This window comes from Hemicordylus capensis, chromosome 1 (assembly GCF_027244095.1).
Source record: "Hemicordylus capensis ecotype Gifberg chromosome 1, rHemCap1.1.pri, whole genome shotgun sequence".
NCBI lineage: Eukaryota > Metazoa > Chordata > Lepidosauria > Squamata > Cordylidae > Hemicordylus > Hemicordylus capensis.
Genome location: NC_069657.1, coordinates 115,410,327 through 115,432,866, shown reverse-complemented (window position 1 = coordinate 115,432,866; position 22,540 = coordinate 115,410,327). Strand labels below are relative to the sequence as shown.

The following is a 22,540-nucleotide window of genomic DNA, read 5'->3' as shown; positions in this document are numbered from 1 at the left end:
CCTCAGTGTCTGCACAAAGTGCCTTGCATTTGCCCATGTGTGTGGCAGTGGGGGGAAAGAACCATGCCACTGTTTAAAGAGCAAGTACAAAATATTTAAGAATTACAACAACAGAATAAATAAAGGAACCTAGAGACCATTTACAAAAAATGCTGTTGCTAATATTCTCACCCCCAGCTCTGAGTGCAGCAAGCTCAAGATTTTGGAGTATAAAAATAGAAAAGGAATAAATAAATAAAAAGTCCCTTGAGTGTTGTGAACTCTGTCATTTTAAAAGTGGATTTTAGGTAGCTGAAGGCCTACTACCCGACTTTTCATATTTTACCTCAAGGAGTTAAAAATCCAGAGCTATGCTTAATGAGCCAGATGGTCTTTAACAGTAACATTGTTCATATTGTTTAGATTATCCTGTTGCAAGTACAGTGCCTCGTTTACCTTTTATGGAAGAAAGTGTGGAAAATTGACCACAGATGTACATAAGCAGGAATGATGGCTGAAGCAATGCTTACCAGGCCCCCTTCTCTAACACACTTGATCCCACAGATAAAAAATAAATACAGAAATGTGAGGAGGCAGCCTGAGAAATCTCTAGTGTTACCTATTTAAGTACTTACTTTGAGATCTCTGAGCTACTAAGCTCTCATTTTTCTAAACCAAATGTCATATGGAGTTGTTTCACTCATACACTTTTTGCTCCCTTTCGCTACATTTAAGCAGCTTCAACACAGATATTTAACCGACAAGTAAACAGCCCATGATTTATACACAGTAACTATTTCTGCCCCCATTCCTTTTAAAGCAGGTAGGAGGAGAAACCATGGACTTCAAAGGCTATAATTTTTAAAAAGGGACACTTGCTTACTTTTTTTTGTCTTCTATAACAAGAGAGCATACACTTGCTATTAATACAATTTTGATTCGTATCAGAAGCTAAGGTTGTGCCAAATTAATTAGCTAGAACACTGTTTATTTTAGTCATGTGTCATTGAATTTGCACTGTAACTTCAGAGGCATATCTGAATAAAAATGTGTTTCTTCTTGGATTTTGCCTGATCTTGATTTTGAATTCAGAGTGTTTAAAATGGCATAAAGGAAAACTGTAAATGAAAAGCTACACACGCTATTGTATAAAGTCCTTTTGTTTCTTATCATTTTCTTTTCTTTATCTCATTTCCTTCCTCTTACTGATGACTAATGTCAAAAACTGCATTTACTTCTGGCAAGTGGCTCCCTTCTGGAGTTTCAGTGCTGACCTACAGCATTTGCATGCAGGTGCTCCTGCCACAGAACACAGCTGCTCCAACTTACATAGCCCTTGGGAGTAAAGAAGCCAAATTCATAAACCCATTCAGTGTCTGAAGCTACTGAAGGTGAAAATCCTGAGTTAGTTTTGATAAATTGGATGCCTTGGCTTATTTCTCTTTAGCTGATGAAAAGACAGCCTGCTGGACTTCTCACACACCTGAACATACTTGTTTACATGATGGATTGGTGATGCTTAAACCATAGGCTGTAGTTCCAAATTCAAACCCAGAATTGCCAATTGCTCATCATGGTGTTAGAGGCTTTAAAGATGCTTCATCCTAATAGGTATTTGGAAATGGTTGTGTACCAGGTGGCAACACACCACGCTATGCATTTAACCACTTGGTAAAATGCTAATATGTATCATTCTGCAGAGTAGTGAGAAGCACTTTACCACATCCCTACTTTTCCAAATTTCTAATCAGGCAAAAGAAATATGTTAGTCATTTCCACTGGTGTTCCATTGCAGAACTGGTTGTCTGCATGATGTCTGATTTGCTTAATGCTTCCAGACTAGAGCTATGTGTGTTTGTTGTCGATAGCCTCATGTTTGGTTGGATCTGTATAATACAAACTGGAATATCTTGTAATGCCACTTATTTTAGGGAGTGGGAATAATGTGTGCAGAGATTCACATTTGGCCAACAAAATGTATGCAGAGATTCAAAAGTAATAACTTTAAAGTTTGCCCTTGCAACGTTGCTTTGAAGTAAAGGTAAAGTGTGCCGTTGAATCGGTGTCGATTCCTGGCGACCACAGAGCCCTGTCGTTGTCTTTGGTAGAATACAGGAGGGGTTTACCATTGCCATCTCCCACACTGTATGAGATGATGCCTTTCACTATCTTCCTGTATTGCTGCTGCCTGATATAGGTGTTTCCCATAGTCCTTGCTGGAAACATACCAGTGGGGATTTGAACCAGCAACCTCTGGCTTGCTAGTCAAGTCATTTCCCTGTTGCACCATATACAGCTTCCTATGTTCCTATCTTAAGAAGCCTCCCCCAGTAAATTAAAGGTAATACTAATAAAGAAATTCCTTGACAGAGCAATCTCCCCATTCATGCACAAAGCATATTTCCTACTACTGATTAAGCCTTAAAGACTAGAACCTCATTATTAGATCAGTCATGGAAGATGAGCCGCACACCCGTAGTGAGCAATCGGGGCAGATTAACTCTTTGCCACCCATATGCAAATAGGATTTTGCCGCTGCGGGGAGGGGGCGCGTGAGACGAAATTCCCCTCTTTTGCTTCTAAACATCGCTGTTACCGCGGCGGGATGGAGCATGATGTTGATGTCTGGCAGGGAGGGGGGTGAGGAGGGAAGAGTGCCCCCTTTTTTACCTTTTCAAGTGCCAGAAGTGGCCACCTGTCCCAGCGGCGACCCCTCCAGTAACATCCCGTGCAAAGGGGGCGTTGTCACCTGGCTCACCACTTGGCTCTGAAGCCAAGTGAGGTCTCCCCCTGTCTTTTCAGGCAGCGTTTGCTGCTTGACAGCGTTTATTTCCTTTTCTGTCCCTTGCTGGCTGAAACGAGGGGGAGAGCTTGCTCGGGCTCTCCAGAGCCCAGGCCACGCTTCCCGTGACGATGCCCCTTAGCACAGGATGTTACTGGAGGGGCCGCTGCCAGGGCCAGTGGCCGCTCCTGGCACTTAAAGATAAAAAGGGGGGCACTCTTCCCTCCTCACCCCCCACCCTCCCTGCAGCCAGTGGTGATATTTAGAGGCAGAAGGGGGTTTCCCCTCATGCCCCCCTCCCCACCTGTCCCAGGAACCATCCCCATGTAGCGTTATCATGCTAGCTGGTTGAAAAGTGGTATGTAAATATTCATAATAGTAGTATTATTACAATTAGATATTTATTGTATTGTTTCCCCAAATCATATTGTATATTTTGATTGCATTCCAAAAATTTGTTGCATTGAAAGCCTGTCTTCCCTGTTTCTCTCACTTCTGAGCGTCTTGTCATAACACATGGAACCTTTAACCTTACGCCTATCCCAATCAAGACCACCCCCCCACCCCATTCCCTTGCATTATATTTACAGGGTGAAAAACCTTTGGAACCTTACAGGGAACCAAGTAGAACCTTTGGAAGATAGCCTGGAAACTGTAGCTAGTGTAGAATTTTTCTGACAAAAACACAGAGCACAATCCAGTGATCTTTGCTTAGCTACCCTGGTTGCCAGTTAAGTTGAGTCCCACTCAAAGGATTGGTGCTAACGTTTTAAATCCTCAATAGAGGCTGTGTACCTATCTTCTCCTCTTTATCCATCCCTGTCTATTGGAATCTGCTAGCAAAACTCTGCTCTGTGTCTTAACTGTGGATAAAATTGTGGATAAAATTGTTTATATCCATGCTGACTTAGATGCTAAGGTTTTGCAGAACCAGAACTAAATGTTAGCAGTGCACCATCTGGTCTTGTCAGGGTTGATATTTTTCAGATTGTGTTGCCTGAGGAGGTGCACAGGCTGCTTGCAAGACTGAGACCTACCATGTGCTTGCTCGATCCTTGCCCTTCGTAGTTGGTGAAGGCAGGGATGGATTGGGCCCATGGGTGGCGGTGGTGGTAAATGCCTCCCTGAATCAAGCAGTGGGACCTCGCCCAGCTAAAAGAGGCAGCCATTAGGCCCCTCCTAACAAAGCCTTCACTGCACTCAGCTGATTGGCCAGTTTCTAATCTCCCATACATACATGGTGGTGTCTCAGCTCCAGGCAGCCCTGGATGCATCTGATGACTTAGACAGACACAGAGCAGAGTCTGGCTTCCAGCCCAAATATGAGATGAAAATTATCTTGGTCACCCTGGTCGATGACCTACGCCAGGTGATAGTCAGAGGGAGTATGTTGATTCTCCTGAACCTCCCAATGACTTTCAATACCATCGGCTATGGTATCCTTCTGGGTTGCCTCTCTGGTTTGGGACTTGGGGGTATGGTTATACAGAGGCTCCAGTCCTACCTGGAGGGTCATACTCAAAACATAGTGCTGAGGCCTTGGCCTCTGATCATTTTGTCCCCCATGCTGTTTAACCTCTACATGAAAACCATGCTGGGAGAGGTCATTCATGGGTATGGTCTATGGTATCCTCAATATGCGAATTATCATTTAAATTATAGCTCTATCTATAATTTTAATCAAAAGATACCAGGGAGGCAATGGATGTTCTTAACTGGTGTTTGGAGGCTGTATTGGGCTGGATGGCGACAAAGAAGCTAAAACTTAGTGCAGATAAGTTGGTAATGCTCTGGGTCGATAAACCTGATTATCTGAGTAGTGAAAAATATCTGGTTTTGGACTGGATCTCATTCCCCCAAAAGACCAAGTTCACAGCTTCTGGACTGTACAGGTGGTGGTGATGTGCAGAGATGCCTTTTGCCAACTATAGCTGGTATGCCAGCTGCAATCCTACATTACACCCATCCTACAGATGCTTCGCTTCACTAGTTACTGGTAAACTTGTAATTTTAAATTTGGTTTTAACTGAGACTTGTTTTTAGTTAATTTCTATTAATTTGATTAATTTTATATTGTATTTATAGTATATTTGTTCTATTGATTTTGTGAGCCACCGCAAGCAATAGTGTACTGGAGGGATGAGATATAAATATTTTAAATAAATTAAATAAAGCGTGCCTTTCTTTATTTGAAAACCTTCCTTGCATATTAGTATATGTAGACTTCTCTTTCTCTTGGAGTTTTACTGCTACTAAGGCTATGATTTTAGACTGTGATTATATATCTTTGGGACATTTTTAAAATTGATTTTTCCTTTTTTAGTATTTTGATATTGTTGTACTGTTTTAGAAATCTGACTGAATTTGATGTTGCATGGCACTTTAGGGTAGTTCTGCTAGAAAAGCAGCTTGCAAATATAATACATAATAAAAATAATTTGAGGACTTATAATTTATTAGGTTAAAATGCCTGCTGAATTGAACTTTGGACCGAATAAGCTAAAATCCATAGGTTCAGACATCATGAGTGATTTTGACTTCTTTCTAACCACAATTAGAAGTAGAATTCTTCTGAGGTGCATGTGGGCAGGGAATGGGGAGCTCCTGAGGCTTAGGGGTATTGCATAAAGCCAAGGTTATTTATGACATCTCCACATGGCAATCATCTGGTCCACTGAAATGAAAGGATGGAGTAATGTGCCCTGCAACACAGAGAGTAATGTGCCCTGCAACACTGTTTTCATTGGTCAAAATTCAAATGAAGCTCTCCTACAACCAGACTAAGGTTGTGCTGATGCATGTTGGTATGCGTGTGTGTGTGGAAATGATCTCCCTGGCCTTCCATAGCTGCGTTCACCACCTGAAAATCTTTCCCTGGGCCACAGCCCCTGTGATTCCCAGCCACAATGGCCTTCAGCTCTAAGATAATGCATGAGTAGAATAAGAGTAGTTATACCACAAAAAGGAACCTGCAGAGGAAACACCTATCTGTCTAACCAACTCATATGCCACTCTTGACATCAAATGAAAGAATTCTACTTTTTAAGCAAAGCCTCTACTGATCCCTTATAGTTTCATCCGTTGTGCCAGGTCTGTTCCCATTTTCCAGTTAAGTTAACATATCTGGCATCAAACCTTGTCTTCAAACATTCCTTTACAGTAACTCATGTAGCAAACTCACAGATTGGTTCTTCAGATGACTTAGCACACTTATTAAACAGAAATGAATTAGTAGCAGAGAAGATGGAGACTCACTTCTAGTGTGGGTTGGTTTAGACTAGTAGAAATAAGTCTTACCAGAACTGCTTTGGCTGTTGCTGTATCGTCTTGTGAGGCTTCATAAATCACTTACATCGGCAATACTTTTCTGCCTTTCATAGCAAGAAGAAATTAAGTGATTGTGGAAGTTTTCCCTTATGGCATTTTCCTACTAAAGCCAAATTGTCAGCAGTGCTGTCAAGTATTGTGGTGCGGTTCTCGTGATTTTTGTGAGAACATTTGCCTGTACATGTTAAAAATAATCCTGCTCATATGTAAAATAAAAAGTTATGATGATGCTAAATATTGGGTATTGGTAGATCTGTTATATGGGAGACTGCTCCTCATGTAATCACCATTTTGAAGAAGATCTATTAGTAATTAAATTGGAGGACATATGATGTTGAGTAAAATGCATTTTCTCCCTACTGCTATCTGGATTTTCTCATGGCCTAGATAATTTTATCCTATTAACATCAAACATGCAGGTAACTTTAGAATCCTGCATCTGCATTATTTCCAGGAAGGCATAATATGATTAGAAATGACAGTAATTGGTATTACATGGTTTAATTAAATTTCCTCCTCTGTGAACCAAAACCTTTTAACCAACCATTCCAGTGCTATTGCTGTATTTATTTGTTATGTGACTAAATGTGTTATGTGGCAGATATGGTATTTATCCATTTTCACAAATTAAGTTATTAGTATTATGTTGCCTATAAATTGTTTTTTCAACTGATGGCCAAAAGCAACTGAAAGAAAATTTCCCACCTTTCCTTGATAAATTTAACTCTTTTCTCAAAGCTGAAAATTGCCGGGTTGACAATTCTCACAGTTGGAAAGACAAGACTTCAGATAATGTTATGGACTTTTTCCTGCTTGGGAGAAGGAGGAGTATAATGACTTTTTACCCTAAATGAAATAAATAATAAAAATCCAACTTCTTCAAAACATAAGGGAAAAGGATACTGCCTTTGATTAAAAACAACAACAAACCAACCAAGAGAAGTAAGATTTATTTTTACAAGAGTAGAAATACTTACAGAATTTCCATGCGATATAATGGAACATTGCACATGATCATCTAGTGGTGGTTTGGGGTAGGCAAGAGCCCTAACTCTGATGCCCACACATGATCAGAGCCTCTGTTGGACTCTCCCTACTCACCACTCAGACAATCATAGCTGCTGAGAGCTGTCAGGAAGGAAGGTCTCCTGGGTATTGGGAGAGACCTCCCACAATGCACTTCACTGCTAGCAGTAAGGGAAAACCTCATTACAGCTCAGCTGCTCTCTGGTCATGAGGGGGCAGGAGGCGGGGCAAGCCCCATTCAAGCAAGTGACCATAGAGTGGGCTGTGCAGAGTGACATATTCACAGATCACAACCCCTCCAGCTGCAGAGCTGCCTAATCAACATGTCAGCTGGTTGCCAGGACCTGCAAACAGGGAAGCGGACACACGATCAACAGCCCCAGTTACCAGGCCCCTGCTCTGGGGTTAAGAGTGATAATTAGAAGCAGGGTTACCAGTTTCAGACTTCCAGGGCTTGGGTGTGTGTGTGTGTGTGTGTGTGTGCGCACACACACACACACACGCACCCTGGATCACATGAGCATGCAACCCTAGGTTAGAGACCGATAACTCATTAGATGCTGGTGTGAAAAGGCTTAGTATGTGTTTGAAATGTGAACTCTGACCTTTCCAGCTACATTTTTTCTCTGTGTATCTTAAGACAAAATTTTGTAGCTCCTGTCTATATTGTAATATTGTCAATGCTTGTGTTAGAGGTAGCTATCTAGAAGAGGCACGGCATGCAAGCATAATTTGTACATCCAATCTCTGACTTGGACACTCTGTACAGAAAGAAAATGATTACACTCTTGGGGCAGTATGTCTTTTGCTGATTTTGAGGCCCTGGCCATACCACTATGCTGCCCTCTGGAACTGGCTAGCATAGGGGCAGCAGGGGGAAGGAACTACCACTGAGGCTATGGTGAATGCATTAATCTTGTTACACTTTTTGAGCCTTTATCCAAAACACTCGAAAAAGTGGAGGAGTCACCTGTCCCTATTAACTTTCACCAAAATGAATAACTAAACATTCAGTTTGCCTGGGCAACTGCCCCCAGGAGCTATATGAACACTAGGGAGAGTGAGAAGACACCATTATGCATGGAACATCATAAGAACATAAGAACAGCCCTGCGGGATCAGGCCCAAGGCCCATCTAGTCCAACATCCTGCTTCACACCGTGGCCCACCAGATGCTGCTGGAAGCCTACAGGCAGGAGTTGAGGGCATGCCCTCTCTCCTGCTGTTACTCCCCTGCAACTGGTATCCTGCCTCTGAGGCTGGAGGTGGCCTGTAGCCCTCAGACTAGTAGCCATTGATAGGCCTCTCCTCCATGAAGTTATCCAAACCCCTCTCAAAGCATCCAGGTTTTGGGCTGTCACCACATCTTGTGGCAGAGAATTCCACAAGTTGGTTATGCATTGTATGAAAATGTACTTCCCTTTGTTGGTCCTAAATTTTGTGGCAATCAATTTCATGGGATGACCCCTGGTTCTAGAGTTATGCGAGAGAGAGAAATTTCTCTCTGTCCACTTTCTCCACACCATGCATGATTTTATAGACCTCTATCATGAAGATAGATAGATGGATGGATTCCATCTGGCCCTGGTGATTTGCTAGTTTATAATTTTTCCAGACAGTTTAGAACATCATCTCTTGTCACCTCTATCTGACTCAGGTTTTTTTTGCCTCCGTCCTAGAGAAGCCTGGTTCAGGAACAGGTATATGCTCAGTATCCTCTGCCGTGAAGACAGATGCAAATAACTCATTTAGCTTCTCTGCAACCTCCATATCCTCCATAAGAATCTCTTTCACTCCCTCATTGTCTAACGGTCCAACCACCTCCCTGGCAGATTTCCAGCTTGTAATGCATTTAAAGATGTTTTTGTTATTTCCCTTAATGCTTGTAACTAAATGTCCCTCAAACTCGCTTTTTGCCTCCTGTGTTGTCACTTTGCATTTCTTTTGCCAGAGTTTGGGTTTCTTTCTGTTCTCTTCATATGGGCAGGCCTTCCAATTTCTGAAGGAAGTCTTGCTTCTTCCCCTTTATAGCTTCCTTGACTTTAACTGTTAGCCATGCTGGCATCGTTCCGGTCTTGGTGGTACCTAAGTGTCTGTGTTAGACATCCTTGCTGATTCTCTCCCCGCATGTATGCTGAATTTTGATCGCACTGTTCCTTAAAGGGTCCATGATACTGACATCATGCACCAGGTCCTGGGTGTAATCAGGATTAAGTCCAAGTTCGCCTTCTCTCTGGTTGGTTCCATGACCAACTATTCTATGGCACAGTTATTCGAGGTATCTAGAAATTTAACCTCTTTGTCATTACCTGACTGAATTTACCCAGTCTATGGGTGGGTAATTGAAGTCACCCATTATTACTGCTCTGCCTCTCCTTGATGCCTCCCTGATTTCATAAGAAACATAAGAATAGGCCTGCTAGATCAGGCCCAAGGCCCATATAGTCTAGCATCCTGTTTTGCACAGTAGCCCACCAGATGCCGCTGGAAGCCACAGACAGGAGTTGAGGGCATGCCCTCTCACCTGCCATTACTCCCCTGCAACTGGTACTCAGAGGCATCCTGCCTTTGAGGCTGGAGGTGGCCCACAGCCCTCCAACTAGTAGCCATTGATAGGCCTCTCCTCCATGAAGTCATCCAGACCCCTCTTAAAGCCATCCAGGTTGTTGGCTGTCACCACATCCTGTGGCAGAGAGCTCCACAAGTGGATCACGCGTTGTGTGAAAAAGTACTTCCGTTTGTTGGTCCTAGTCCTCCTGGCAATCAATTTCATGGAGTGACCCCTGGTTCTAGTGTTGTGTGAGAGGGAAAAGAATTTCTCTCTCTCCATTTTCTCCACACCATGCATTATTTTATAGACCTCTATCATGTCTTCCCGCAGTCATCTTTTTTCTAAACTAAATTTTCTAAATTTCCTTCTGCAACTCCCAGTCACTGTCAGCGTTTTGATCCAGAGGGCGATAGCACGTCCCCAGCAGCACATTTCCTTTCAGGAAATGTATTTGTATTTTCACCCACAGGGTTTCCGTGGAGGACTCTGGTCCTCCTAGGTTTTCTAGCTTGTTAGATATGCCCACTATATCTCTTTCTTCGTTAGCAACCAAGCACTCCAGCTCACCCATCTTGGCTCAGAGGCTTCTGGCATTGGCATATAAGCACCTATACACTGAATCTCTTACCTGAATCTCTTACCTTTTGGCTCTTTGATCTCTTTGACCAGCTAACACAGCCTTCTGTCTGCTCGTATCAAGCACTAGATTTCCCTAGTTCTCGCAGGTTGCTATAGCTTTTTGTAGTGTGTTAATATTTGACTCCTATGGAATCTCCATGATTCAAGCAATGGAATGTCAATCCAGTAAAGGTAAAGTGTGCCGTCAAGTCATTGTCGACTCCTGGCGACCACAGAGCCCTGTGATTGTCTCACAGTAATTTTAAATAAATAAATAATTTATTGAACAGTCATTCAGGACTAATCATGGCTTTCTGTTGGGTTTTGAGTTATTGTCTCTCCCATTCATTTTTTTAGAAGGTGGTTGTGTTTCGGTCATGTCAGTTAAAACATGGCAGCATGTATGTAGCATGATATGCATTCGTCCACCCCTGTGCTATGGAGAAACAGTAGCATCTCTTTGACCAGCTAGCACAGCTTCCTGTCTGCTCTTTATGTGGTTCTGCTCTGTCTCCTTCTATTTTATCTGAATCATTTACACCCTTGCACCTTACGGGATGGCATTTGCCAAACCAGATACTGCTCAGTTCCTGTCGGCTATTCTCCAGGCGCCATTTTAAAAGCTGCTCTGTGACCTTTTTTATTTTAAGCGCCAGCAATCTGGTTCCATCTTGGTTCAAGTGTACCCCCAGAAGTGATTGTGTGGAATCTAGGTAGGAGGAAAAGCTGGGTAGGACAGCGCTGACATTCCATTGCTTGAATCATGGAGATTCCACTACAAAAAGCAGACAGAAGGCTGTGTTAGCTGGTCAAAGAGATCAAAGAGCCAAAAGGTAAGAGATTCAGGTAAGAGATTCAGTGTATAGGTGCTTATATGCCAATGCCTGAAGCCTCCGAGCCAAGATGGGTGAGCTGGAGTGCTTGGTTGCTAATGAAGAAAGAGATATAGTGGGCATAACTAACAAGCTAGAAAACCTAGGAGGCCCAGAGTCCTCCATGGAAACCCTGTGGGTGAAAATACAAATACATTTCCTGAAAGGAAATGTGCTGCTGGGGACGTGCTATCGCCCTCTGGATTAAAACGCTGACAGTGACTGGGAGTTGCAGAAGGAAATCAGTGAGGTGTCAAAGAGAGGCAGGGCAGTAATTATGGGTGACTTCAATTACCCACACATAGACTGGGTAAATTCACAGTCAAGGTAATGACAGAGAGGTCAAATTTCTAGATATGCTGAATGACTCTGCCCTAGAACAGTTGGTCTTGGAACCAACCAGAGAGAAAGCGACCTTGGACTTAATCCTGAGTGGCACCCAGGACCTGGTGTGTGATGTCAGTGTCATCAACCCTTTAGGGTACAGTGACCATAGTGCGATCAAATTCAGCATACATGTGGGGAGAGAATCAGCAAGGAAGTCTAACATAGACTTTTTGAATTTCAGAAGAGGAAACTTCTCCAAAATGAGGATTATGGTGAAAAGAAAGCTAAAAAGGAAAATCAGGAGAGTCACCTTACTCTAGAATGCATGGAGTTTACTCAAAACCACATTACTAGAAGCCCAGTTAGAATGTATACCAAAAAGGAGGAAAGATATCTCTAAGTGCAGGAGGATGCCAGCATGGCTAACAGGTAAAGTCAAGGAAGCTATAAAGGGGAAGAAGCAAGACTTCCTTCAGAAATTGGAAGGCCTGCCCATATGAAGAGAACAGAAAGGAACACAAACTCTGGCAAAAGAAATGCAAGGTGACAATACAGCAGGCGAAAAGAGTTTAGAACATTTAGCTAAAAGCATCAAGGAGAATAACAAAAACTTCTTTAAATATACCATTAGCAGAAAACTTGCCAGGGAGGCGGTTGGACCATTTTACAGTGGGAGAATGAAAGGAATTATTATGGACGTGCAACAGACTGGTTCCAGATCGGCAAAGGAGTAAGACAAGGCTGTATACTCTCTCCTTCTGTATTCAATTTATATGATGAACATATACTGAGAGAAGCTGGATTGGAAGAAGGTGAGCGTGGTTTTAAAGTTGGAGGAAGAAACATCAATAACCTGCACTACGCTGGTGACAGCACTCTGATAGCTGAGAATGTGGATAATCTGCAAGCTCTAGTTATGAAAGTCAAGGAGCACAGTGAAAAAACGGGACTACCATTAAATGTAAAGAAGGTTAAACTAATAACAAGTACAGCAACCAGCCTCATAATTGACAATGAAGACATTGAAGTGGTGGATAGTTTCTGTCTTTTAGGATCGACTGTCAACAGTAAAGGATCCAGCAGTCAAGAAATAGGCTGCGGACTAGCACTTGGTAGGGTTGCAATGAAGGCCTTGGAAAGGATATTTAGATGCCATGACGTGTCTACACCTACAAATATTAGAATCGTTCGGACAATGGTTTTCCCTTTGACACTCTATGGATGTGAAAGCCGGGCTTTGAAGAAGCAAGATAGAAAAAGCATTGACGCTTTTGAACTTTGGTGCTGGAGAAGACTTTTGAGGATAGCATGGACAGACAGGAAAACAAACAAATGGATCATAGAACAAATCAATCCAGAATTTTCACTCAAGGCACAAATGACCAGGCTCAAACTATCATACATTGGACACATGATGCGAAGATCCAGCTCCCTTGAGAAATCCATAATGCTGGGGGAAGTTGAAGGAAAGAGAAGAGGATGACTAGCAGCAAGGTGAATGGACTCAATTACAGGAGCAGTGAATGCACCACTGAGAGACCTTGAAGGCCAAGTTGAAGACAGATCATCCTGGAGAGAATCTATCTATGTGGTTGCTAAGAGTCGACACCGACCTGATGGCACTTAATCAATCAATTAGTCAGTCAGTCAGTCAGTGGAGGTTGCAGAGAAGCTATATGAGTTCTTTGCACTTTATTTGTATTAGTTTTCTATATATCAGTGTGACTTCCAGTTCATCTTTCAACACAGTTATACTACAACATCCATATTTGCTCTCATGTGAATATTTTATTCGTATTTATATATCTAGTTATTATGTTGTAATCCTTGTTTTCATCTCCATAGTGATCTATTAGTTTCATTACTATAACAAATTCCCCAACTGTTATTTTTACATTTCAACCCCCATTAATAAATCCAAATTCACATTGTTTTTCATATACCGCAAAAAGGGTTTCCAATATTCTGCAAAGTTTTCTGTATGACTATCTCTTACTAATACAGTAAGTTTTGCCATTTCTGCATATTTATATGCCTTCATCAACCATTCTTCTCTTGCTGGAATTTCCGCAGATCTCCATTTCTGAGCAAGAACCATTCTAGCCGCTGTTGTAAGATATAGGAATAAATTCTATTTTCTTTCGAGATTTCTTCATTAATTATACCCAGCAGAAAGGATTCAGGTCTCTTATGAAATACACATTTAAAAATCTTTTTAAGTTCATCATAAATCATATCCCAATACCTCTTTACCTCTCTGCAGGACCACCACATGTGATAAAAGGACCCCTCGCTATATTTACATTTCCAGCACTTATTAGATACATTTTTATACACTAAAGCTAGTTTCTTAGGTGTTAAATACCACCTGTACATCATTTTAATTAAATTTTCTTTTAAATTATAACACGCTGTAAATTTAAGATCTTTCTTCCATAGCTTCTCCCAAGCCTCTAAGTTAATATTATGACCTACATCTTGTGACCATTTTACCATTGTTTATTTTACCACTTCATCTCTTGTTTCTTCACATAATAACAAATTGTACATTTTGGTAATTAGTTTTATATCACTTTCACATAACTATATTTCAAATTTTGATCTCCGCTCTTCAAAGCCTATTTTCGAATCTTTTTTAAAAACCTCATTTAACTGATAATATTGAAACCAGTTGGTCACTCTATCTTTTAGTTCTTCCTCCTTTTTCAGTTCCCATTTATTATCACACTTATTCAACACTTCATTATATGTTGGCCATCTGGTTTTCATATTCACTTCTTTACACACAACAGCTTCTAGCGGGGATAACCACAGAGGTACCTTGTTTTCTAAGTATTTCGTATTTCTTTCTCAAACTATTATCAAACTTCTTCTAATGTAATGGTTAAGAAAGTCCTTATGTATTTTGATCTTATCATAAAATAAATACACATGCCAACCAAATATTCTATCGAAGCCCTCCAAATCCAAAATTCTTGGGTTTCTTAAGACTATCCATTCTTTCATCCATACCAAACATGCTGCATCAAAATACAATCTTAAATTTGGAAGGGCAAGACCTCCTCTTTCTTTAGCATCAGTTAAGTTTTTAAAATTAATTCTGGGTCTTTTCCCTTGCCAAATAAAGTTAGAGATATCTTTCTGCCTGCATTTAAAACAGGTCAAAGTATTAATTACAGGTATCATTTGGAATAGAAATAACATCCTTGGTAGTACATTCATTTTAATAACAGAAATTCTACCCAGCAGCGATAATTTCATCCTATTCCATCTTTGTAAATCGACTTTCATCTGATCCCAAATAACCCCATAGTTATTTTGAAATAAGGATATGGAGGTTGCAGAGAAGCTATATGAGTTCTTTGCATCTGTCTTCAAGGCAGAGGATACTGAGCAAATACCTGTTTTTGAACAAGGGTTTTTGGGGATGGAGTCAAAAAACCTGAGTCAAATAGAGGTGACAAGAGATGATGTTCTAAATTGTCTAGAAAAAATGAAGACTAGCAAATGGCTAGGACCAGACGGCATCCATCAAAGAGTCCTTAAAGAACTCAAATGTGAAATTTCCAACCTCTTTGCTAAAATATATAATGTATCCCTACAATCAGGCTCTGTACCAGAGGACTGGAAAGTAGCCAATGTGACACTGATTTTCAAAGAGGGATCCAGGGGCAATCTGGGAAATTACAGGCCGGTTAGCTTAATGTCTGTTCCAAGCAAATTTCTGGAAAGCATTCTTAAGGATAAAATTGTAAAGCACATAGAAGAACAGGCCCTGCTGAGGGAGAACCAGCATGGTTTCTGCAAAGATAAATCTTGCCTCATCTTGTGGATAAATGTGATCCGGTTGACATAGTATAACTGGACTTCCAAAAAGCTTTCAACAAAGTTCCTCATCAAATACTCTTGAGGAAACTTATCAGTCATGGGATAAGGGGACAAATACATGTGTGGATTGCTAACTGGTTGAAGAACAGGAAAGAGAGGGTAGGTATAAATGGAGAGTTTTCAGAATGGAGGGACTTAAGAAGTGGGGGCCGCCAGGGATCTGTACTTGGACCGGTGCTTTTTAATTTATTCACAAATGATCTAAACGTTGGGGTAAGCAGTGAGGTGGCCACATTTACAGATGATACCAAACTATTTAGGGTAGTGAAATCCAAAAAAAGATTGTGAGGAAGTTCCAAAAGGATCTCTCCAAACTGGGTGAGTGAGCAACAAAATGGCAAATGTGGTTCAGTGTTGGCAAGTGTAAAGTGATGCACACTGGGACGAAAAAACCACAACTTCAAGTATACGCTGATGGAATCTGAGCTGTCAGTGACTGACCAGGAGAGGGCTCTTGGGGTCATGGTGGAGAGCTGATTGAAAATGTTGACTCAATGTGTGGAAGCTGTGAAAATGGCCAATTCCATGCTAGGGATCATTAGAAAGGGGATTGAAAATAAAATTGCTAATATTATAATGCCCTTATGCAAAATGATGGTGCGGCCACACCTGGAGTACTGCGTACAATTCTGGTCACCATCCTCTCTAATAAAACGCTTGGTGTCCGTCCGTGGACAGACACCAAGCGTGCGTTTATGCCTGGCCTGTTCTGGGCATGCGCTTCGCGCATGCCCAGAACAGAGCAAGGCAGCCGTGAACGCCAGCATCCGGCGGCCATGTTGGGCAGCCAGAAGCGGCTGCCCCGAAGAAGCCGGGTAAGCGGCAGCGGGGGACACTGGCCGAGGCGGCGGCAAAGCCGACGCCTTGGCCAGAGGACGCGGCGCAGCGGAGCATGGCCGAGGCCTGGCCACACCGCCACATACCCGGCTTCTTCGGGGCGGCCGCTTCTGGCTGCCCAACATGGCCGCCGGGTGCTGGCGGGGGAAGCTCGATGCAGCGGTGGGCCCGGGCACCGGTGGGCCCGGCGGGAACCGCGGGCGGTGGTAGGTGGCGGGCCGGCCGGAGTCGCGGGCAGCGGTGGGTGGCGGGAGGGGGAATGGCGGCAGGGGTCCAGAGCGCACAGCTCCACTAGTGCCCGTTATCCAACGGGCTTACAAACACTAGTATCTAATAAAGGACAGTGTAGAACTGGGAAAGGTGCAGAAGAGGGCAACCAAGATGATCAGGGGTCATCTAGAGCAGGGATTCTCAACGTTGGGTCCACAGATGTTATTGGACTTCAACTCCCATAATTCCCAACCAAAGGCCACTGAGGCAGAGGATTATGGGAGTTGAAGTCCAATAATATCTGGAGACCCAACGTTGAGAACCCCTGATCTAGAGCACCTTCCTTATGAGGCAAGACTACAACACCTGTGCCCTTTTAGTTTAGAAAGAAGGCAACTGCAGGGGGATATAATTGAGGTCTATAAAATCATGCATGCTGTAGAGAAAGTGGATAGAGAGAAATTTTTCTCCCTCTCACATAACACTAGAACCAGGGATCACCCTTTGAACTTGATTGCTAAGAAATTTAGGACCAACAAAGGGAAATTCTTTTTCACACAACACATAATCAACTTGAGGAAGTCACCACAAGATGTGGTGACAGCCAACAACCTGGATGGCTTTAAGACGGGTTTGGATAACTTAATGGAGGAGAGGCCACTAGTCTGAAGGTTATAGGCCACCTCCAGCCTCAGAGGCAGGATGCCTCTGAATACCAGTTGCAGGGGAGTAACAGCAGGAGAGAGGGCATGCTCTCAACTCCTGCCTGTAGGCTTCCAGTGGCATCTTGTGGGCCACTGTGTGAAACAGGATGCTGGACTAGATGGGCCGTGGGCCTGATCCAGCAGGGCTATTCTTATGTTCTTATGGTGTGCACGGAATGGATTTTGCATTTCATTTAGCACATGAAATGAAATGCAAAATGCTTCAAACATTTTGTTGAAACAGCTGCCAAGCCAGCTGTTTCAATGAAACAAACTCTAACCACTTTGAGTGCTTTGAGTTCCATTTTAAAGGACTGCTCTTCTGGAGAGAGCTGGTCTACCGATTGGCGTTGGTGGGTAGAGCAGACATCTGCTCCAGACTTTGCTCATTCCCAGCATCCCTCTTGTCGTTAATGTGTACCCATTCTCCTTTGTCTTTTCTTTCTAAATCTACTGCAACCTAGGACAGTTCAAAGTGACCCAGGATGGTTCAACGTGAAGGAATAATTGTACTGCACCAGATGGGCATTCCAGATTTCCAAAATCTCTTGCCCCAGTTGCATGTTGCAACAGCATGCTGTTCCTCCGCTGAACTTAGGCTCAATTTATATGTTACCTTAGTTGATGTGGGTATTTCCCTCACAAATGCCATCAGGCCTCAAAGAAATCTGTGTTGGCATGGAAAGTGCCGTCTGCTTCTGCTTCCTAGTTTCCCCATTTCGAATCATAGTAGTGTGGGACATGACCATGCAGAAGCAGCAAGCACAACTGGGCCTCTGGGTTCTCCTGAAATGCAGAAGTTTTGCTATAAAAAATCTGAGGTCTGTTGATTGCACCACAGGCTAAAGGAGGAAGAAGGCGAGTGGGGAATGTAAACCAAGGAAGCAGAGCACCACTTCACCATTTCTTTCCCCCTTATCTGTTATTGAATCCTGCCTATAAGCTGCTTTTGGGGATTGGAAAGAGAGAAGAGGGGTAACTGAAAACACAGAGAAATGTTGGTCAGCAGAAGCAGCAGCCCCTAATGCTGTCTTGCCACATTGAGGTGCTGCAAAAACAGTACCAATACACAGGCATTGCTAGGCAACTGCTGAGTTCTTCTTTGTTGTTGAATAGGATCTGCACTTGTACAGAACAACTCTGGAATATTCTAAACTTTAGGAAACTGGTGCTTGCCTGTTCTTGCAGGGGGAGGGCTCCCTCCCTACAAGAGGATGGGGTGAGTGCCTTCCTGCCGAGTTCTTTTCTAACCACGTTCCTGTATAGACACAATAGCAATCCAGAATCTCTCTTTCCTTATCTTCCATTCCCCCCAGCAAAGTCTTCTAGGCAGTTGGGTCTTTTGCCATCAGCCAACCTGATAGTGGAAAGAGGGGTGAGGACAGCATTAAACATCTAATGGAAGTAGTTTGAACACACTTTTAAGGCTCACCCGGAGACTGATAGTCCTGGGAGGGTGGGAACCCAACACACATTCTTTGCATTTGAGTGTGTGTTCAGTGGTAATGTTTGCAGAGTGATGGTGGAGACATGCCAGGGCAGAGAAAGTGATCTGAGGAGAAGGAAAAGAAAAGGATGGCTGCATGGGAGGGAGGGGAGGAGATGAGTTGTTAAGAGTCCAGAACTCTTGTCAAGTAGCATTGATCATGAAGTGAAAAGAGAAGGGGGAAGTCGACCTAAGGCCTCACTGCTCCCTCAGTATCTGCTTTATAAGTTATCTGCCCGTGTCTCTCCCCTCCTCCTGCTGCTGCTATTATGATTATATCCAATTAGTTTGGACCTTCATAAAATTTAATAGCTCAAGAATTCTGTAAGCCAAGTGCACAAATGAGGCTGCATTGTGTGTCAAAGGAACATTCAGCTTTCCAGAATGAAATTTGCCAAGAAGGGAATGGCAAACTTAGTTTGTTTTGCAGATGGTCTATGAGTCTCATGTGGCATCATATTAAATTATATAGACAGTCAGTCAGTTGTACTACAATGCATTGAACTAAGAGTTGCAATGTGCATTGAGCATTCTGTTGAGAAACGGGATCGAAAGCTTAATACAGCTACTCAGGGCAGCAACAGAAGAGAGAACTTGAAAGTAAAGGGCTTTTCATTTGGTTGTTATTGTGCTGATAAAAATGAGGGCTTGGATAATATATAATGGGATGTGGAGCATTTTGCCCCAAAGGTAAGGGATGCTTCAGCCCTTGCTAAATCGTTGTGTATATTGCTTGCTATGTCTCTGAATTATTATTTGTCTTTAGTATTTAGTTGTTTCAGAAGTGATGTTCGCTTTTGTTTGGTATATTTTAATTCTTTCAGATGACTAGTTTTATATTTGTGTTGCATTTGTTAAGTGTTGCATTAGGTGGTGGTACTGCAGAGGTCTTTTCCCACTAAATGTTAAATGTTAGTTTTAGTAAGCTCAGATCAGTAATATCTATTGCAAAATAACTGAAAACATACTCTAGAGTCTGTATTTCAGCAAGCTGCCAAAAGGTCGTTAATCAAAATTGTTTTACATCACAGCAAAACCTCTCTTAACCAGAATAATGTTTAATTCCTGTCCTCTTTATACTAAATTATAACTTCTTGCAGTTATATTTATTCTGTGCTTTTTTACTATATCCTGGACAAGTTTGATCAGGTTTCTAAATACAAGGACTGAGGACAGTACTTCAGTGTACTCATTGTATTTATTGTTAATAGTGGCATGCATTCTTCACACTTTAACACGAGGAGCACTGGGGAATGAAATTGGATAAATTGGCATTTGTAAATTCACATTTATGGCATTAAGACTTGATGCTGCTCACGACTAAACTTCCTGGTTGGAAAATGGTTATCGGATGTTTTCAGCCATCACACTACTGCTGTACAGTAATATGGGCAGCGTTTGCATCAGGATTATTTATTAATCATAATATCTTGAATGATAAAAATGAACCTGCATGTGAGTTGAGTATCAAATGTTATGACTTTAATTCTGTATTCAGTTGGGCTAAAATTCCAGGGAAACCCATAGGACTGACCTGTATGCATGTAAAGACAGTCTAACTTATGTTCTGTGTAACAGGAGGAAGTTTAAAGTCTCTGTTTCTCTCAATGTCTAATGGTAAAGGTCTGTACTATAAATTCTTCCTTTTAAGCTCTTTTGCAACAAATGGACCGTGAAAGCCCATTCCATTCACTTCTTTCTTTCTTTCTTTCTTTCTTTCTTTCTTTCTTTCTTTCTTTCTTTATCTTTATGTGGCTTATTCTCTTCATATGTAGACTTGAGGGTGCTGTTGTCTGAATGAATACTCAAGTCCAACATTCTGCAGCGGGGTCGCTGGGGCTATACAAGTAATTTTTATTTTTGGTATGCAAGGATGCTGTAAGTTATCAGTTCTGACACATCATATCATAAGTGCAATTAGGACTAAGGATATTGTGGTTAATAGAAGTTGCCTGTTGAGCCCCACCTCTTCATTTGGTTGAGAAACTAGGATGTCATAAAATGTTCAAGAATGTTCTACACAGGGAATTTTGATCATCAGTTCAGCTGCTCTGAGGGGATATCTAAGTCCAAATTAGGTACAAGAGAAACTCCTCCACATGAAAGGAGAGGGAGGCAGGCATTTGTGGGAAATTGAATTGGAAGCAGGTTCAGGAGGTAGGGGGTCTAAGAGTCAAGAACTCCATGGGTCAAGATGGATGAAGGGATGCCAACAGAGCAAATGATTCCCTGATCCCCTACTCTCTGAGTAACCTGAACTGAAGGATTAGTGTAGAAGATGGTGGCATCTGGGGGAAAACTTCACACCGGGCCTCTGAGGCTATTCTCACGATCGCCTGAAAGCGGGCTAAGGGAGCCTAGCCCGCTTTGGGGCAATTGTGTGCTGCAACAGGAGCCACGTGATTCCCGGCAGCTAACCCTCATAAATACCCTCCGCTAAGACGAGGTTACCGGAGCAAGTGTTCTGTTAACTTCGTCTTTTTGCTCGTTTTTTGCCATAGCGCGTTGCGAAACATGAGTAGACACCTGACTGGGAGGCTGCAAGCAGTCTCCTGGGCTCAGGGGTCTCTCCAGGATGCCCCATGCACCCACGTGGGGCATCCTGGAACTTCCGGGGGTCGCATGGTCCCCAATCCCTGCAGCCCCTGCTGGCTCCGTGATGGAGCTGACAGTTGTGTGGGTGGCCGATCCGGCCACCTAGGGCTGCCTTCTGGTCATCTGCGGGGAGAGCGGGCTAATCCCGCAAACCCCATTACGGCTCTTCTCACTGATCGTGAGAAGAGCCTCAATGGACTGGGTCTCACGATCAGTGAGACCCGGTTCAGCAGGGTGCATGGGGAGAGCGGGCTAAGCCCGCTCTCCCTGCACACAAGCAGAGAGGGAGCCCTGGGCGGCAGGACTGGCTGTCCACACGATTGCTGTCTCCGTGATGGAGCCGGTGGGGACTGGGGGGAGCGGATTGTAAAATAGTAACAGAGTCTTAATGATATCCTTCATTCCAACTTCATTATTTTTATTCCATTGTGATAGTAGTCATAGAATGGACCACAGTACAGCACCAAGAGGTACACTTGATCCCACGGATTACAGCAGACCTAAGTAAGCCTAGCACTGTGCTGAATTCTGGCCTTATTGTTCCTGAGGTAGTTCCATGTGAATGGAAACTTACTATGCAGTTATTTCCTGAGATTTTCTCAGAGAAGGGGAGAGTTACACAGATTATGGAAATACAGTGGGTTGATTTCCTTGTTTAAATTTAAACCTTTTAGGCATAAGGAGACAGTGGGGCTATTCTCACGATCAGCAAAAATCAGGCTAGGAGAGCCTAGACCGATTATGTCTGATCATGTAAACCACCAGGCTCGCAGTCAAGCCCGGCGGCTTACAAACAGCTAGTTCGCTTTTTGAGCCCTCCCCTTAGCCCGGGTTTGCGGAGCGAGCACTCTGCAAACCTGGTCTTTCCAATTGTGAGTAGCCACGGCTACTCACGAGGAGACCCCCGGAGGGGAGGCGAAAAGCCACCTCCCGGCTCTGGGGGTCTCCCCAGTATGCCCTGCATGCTCATGCAGAGCATACTGGAGCTTCCAAGGGCCGCGCAGCCCCCGAGCTCCCCAGCCCCCACCGGCTCCGTTACGGAGCCAGCAATCGTGTGGGCAGCTGTTCCGGCTACCCAGGGCTCCCTCCCTGCTCATGTGCGGGGAGAGCAGGCATAGCCCGTTCTCCCCGCTCACCCTGCTAAACCGGGTCTCATTGATCGTGAGACCCGGCTCAGTGAGTAAGAGATTCAGTAAAATGGCTCAGTTGCAATGCTAAACCATGGCTGGAAAAGCCAAGCTGTTGGTTCAGCCATCACAAATGCTGTGATGGTTGAACCAACACCATCTTAAACCATGTTTGTGAGTGACTATCAAACCAAAGTCTGAATCTGTTTTG

General features: G+C 43.1%; 1 protein-coding gene across 3 annotated transcripts in view; it reads left to right on the top strand.

The window, feature by feature from the left end:
- PARVA (parvin alpha) overlaps positions 1-22,540 on the top strand; it is a 133,887-nt gene that overhangs the window by 40,569 nt on the left and 70,778 nt on the right. Inside the window, exon 1 of one of the 3 annotated variants that reach the window (XM_053277281.1) lies at positions 6,997-7,030. The exons of the other annotated variants lie outside the window; for them this stretch is intronic. Within the exon in view, the coding sequence (XP_053133256.1) occupies position 7,030 (1 nt within the window). The 5' untranslated portion in view covers positions 6,997-7,029. Of the gene's footprint in view, positions 1-6,996; positions 7,031-22,540 lie in introns of those variants that run through there. 3 annotated transcript variants of the gene reach the window in all.